The 3,195-nt window shown below is 43.3% G+C and overlaps 1 protein-coding gene across 1 annotated transcript; it reads right to left on the reverse strand.

Moving 5' to 3' along the window:
- Positions 1–1,778: 1,778 nt before the first annotated feature.
- On the reverse strand, positions 1,779–2,705 carry H257_19318 (hypothetical protein; the record flags this gene model as incomplete). The annotated part of the gene is made up of 2 exons (XM_009848463.1): positions 1,779–1,855; positions 2,354–2,705. The coding sequence occupies 2 exons, from the start codon at positions 2,703–2,705 to the stop codon at positions 1,779–1,781; spliced, it is 429 nt and encodes a 142-aa protein (XP_009846765.1).
- Between the last annotated feature and the right edge of the window lie 490 nt (positions 2,706–3,195).

Raw genomic sequence — 3,195 nt, forward strand, 5'->3', positions numbered from 1 at the left:
TTCTTGGCGGCATTTTCTTGAAATTCAAATGAGTAAACCTTTGAAATATAATTCTTTTCCCACCATTCTGTTTTACAAGGTTATTCGCATTAAGAGTTTCTATTTCATCCAATCAGAATTTATTTATAACACTTTTGGACAAAAGAAATCGGCCCATCACTGATCGATCACGTTATCTTAAAAGTTATGGTCAGAATCAATCAGGAATGATGCTCAATTTTCACTGTGCTTCAGTATAATGTCTGTACACCTATATCTGATTTCACCTGAACTTATCTAGTTATAGAGGTTTAGATGGCGATATGTGGTACAGCAAATATGACAATACCTGTATAACATAATAATAATTGTACGTAACTGGTAAACCTCTCAATCATTTCCAATCGGAGGTAGTATATAAAAATCACGAGGAGACACAGTAGGGAGAGTCAATATAGGATTTTTCGATTTGCTTTTGCTTTTCGACCACTTTTGAAAAGCAAATTTATATTCTTTTGTGTATTTTATTATTGTTGAATGAAAAGCAAAGGAGAGTCAATATACCGTATACCTTATGGATCAGTACCCATAAGTTTGCCTTATCGAGTTGTACCCAAATTTCTGTATGGTGTCAATAAAGTACGATTTGGTGGTACCTTGGAAGGCTGTACCCGAGTCGCTTTATGTTGGTCAAAACTGTCCAATTTGCTCGTTCTAGCTAGTTAAACAAGTCGAAGTAGTAGAAGTAACCAATCCGAACGCATTGGAAATAAATCAGACCACCTTATTGAGTTGTATCCATTTCGATCAGATTTTACTGACATTTTCGGGGGTACAAATCCATAATGTATACGGTAGGCCAATGATTCAGCCGCAACCGCTATCCGTATCCGCATAGATCACTTCATTGTCGAAAATGCCACAGCTCTCAGAGAGAGCAGCAGTCCTTGTCGACTTGGATAGGATGGTACGAACTCTTGCTACCTGCAGCCCCTCTGCATCGAAGGACATTGATGAATTTCTACGACTTCGATACATGATACTTTGTTCACGTTATATGTTCTCCCGTGCTTCGCTCCCTCGATCTTTAGAGCAACTATCCATTCTATCATTTATGGCTGTTGGAGACTTTGCACAAGAGGTCCGTGTATGTCAGAGCACATTTGCATATATTGTTCAGTTGATTGAACTGAACCCCATCTTTCAACCGACGAGCAATATAGCTCAACGACCGATATGGGTGCAGCTTGCCTGCGCACTGCACCGCATCGGCCATAATGACACTGGCTCGTCCGCAGGGATGGTGTCACGAGCACAAGGAATTGGGATTGGAACTGTTCATCTTTACACTAAACGTGTTATTCATGCTTTCGTGTCATTATCCCATTTCGAGATCAATTGGCCTAATCATTGTGAGCGTGGTCAACTTGCCAGTTATAATGCAGAACGATATGGATTTCGTAACTGTATTTTATCAACTGATGGCACACATATTGTTTGGTACCGAAAACCAGCTTTGAATGGCGAGGTATATTACAGTCGAAAGAAGGAATACTCCATGAATGTTCTATTAACGTTTGATTACAAACGCCAAATTCGACACGTCATCGCTGGCTGGCCGGGCAGCGTTCACGACTCAACTATGTGGGCATCATCATCGCCGGCCCTGCGTCCGGACGGGTTTTTTTACGCCAACCAATACCAAGCGGGCGATTCAGGATTTGCCCTCGTCATGCGCATGCTGACGCCGTATCCGTTGCCTACTCAAGCGCCAGCGGCAACGACGCTTTCAACACCGGTCATGCGAGTATGCGGGTGGTCTGCGTACACGGCAACGGGATCTTGAAAGGGCGCTGGTCATGCTTGTCGCAACGTCCTATTTGTATCAGGTATTATATATATTTGTCATGTATTTTTCAGTCTATATTATTAAATATTTTTATATTTTGCTCTGATAGGCAGCGAAGTGATGTGAAAGACGTTTGCGATTGGATCTTGGCCTGCTGTATCCTCCACAACGTTGTAAACCGACTTCGCAACGGTGAAGACACAGTGCCACCGTTTGTTGAAAAGCCTCGACCAGTGGTAGTAAGCAATACTCCAATTGCTGCAAGTTCCCTCATGTGGCGCGAAACCATCAAGTCCGAATTACTCAACTACTTAGGTTTGGAGAATAATATTATCAGCACGAATATTGTTCATTGAAAATTCTTTATTCTTGCGCAAACGCAATCGACAATAATTCGCGGATTTTTTCTGCGTCCACTACACCTGACGCTACTATTTTTTCGATGAAGGACGCCTTGGCACGTTGCAAATTTATGATGGCGGCTGCAGCTTGAATGCTCTTGTTGTTTTCTTTCATGATTCGAACTTCTCACGTTCAGCTGAGTCGTTTCATTCTGCGCAGCCATATACATGTACGAGAAGCCCTTTCGAGGGGGCAGGCGCTTCTCCGGCATTGGGAACTTGCGTGGGACGACTTTGGATTTTCCCTTGCCCTTGCCTGTGTGACGTGTTGCAACTTCGTTGTCAAGTAGGGCGTCGGCTTGCCGCCCAGGATCGGCAGCATCGTTCTCTGCCCAGTACTCGTCAACGTCGGGGTCGTCGTTGGGATTGCCCGATGTTGTTGAGTCACGTTGGTCCTTGGAGTAGTCGTGGTCATCGAGGTCGTCGTCGCTGCCAATGGCATCAGAAAGAAACGACTCGTCGCATTGTTTGCTCATATCATTTGCATCTAAATTGTTCCATCGAAATAGCTATATATACAGACATATATATATTTGAGATGTATATATTTACCGCGAAGACTAGTCTCAAAAATGTAAGATGGACGAAAATTTTGTCGCCCCCAAAACAGAGCGTCCATGTCGTTGTAGTACGGGCAAATGCTCTCCAAATTACTTTCAATTGTAAAGATTTCTACCGAAGAGTGAGATATTTGATAATTGATCGTTGATAACATGTAACGTTTCCAAGTCAGTCAGGCCACGACCGCTGTTGCTTGGCCCAGACCATTTGAGAGCTCGTCGGTACGATGCAACATATGCGTCATATCTACTTGTCGATTGATAGTTTTAATGATTATGAATATATATACGGATTCTATACCTCGATTTTGCGTGCTGAGCTGACCATGGCCGCGCACTGTCCCGAGCAACCTCATTGACGTACTCCGCTAGTCTTTGAAGGCCGTATGCTCGTGTCAGTTTCTGC

This window comes from Aphanomyces astaci (assembly GCF_000520075.1).
Source record: "Aphanomyces astaci strain APO3 unplaced genomic scaffold supercont1.479, whole genome shotgun sequence".
Taxonomy (NCBI): domain Eukaryota; phylum Oomycota; class Saprolegniomycetes; order Saprolegniales; family Verrucalvaceae; genus Aphanomyces; species Aphanomyces astaci.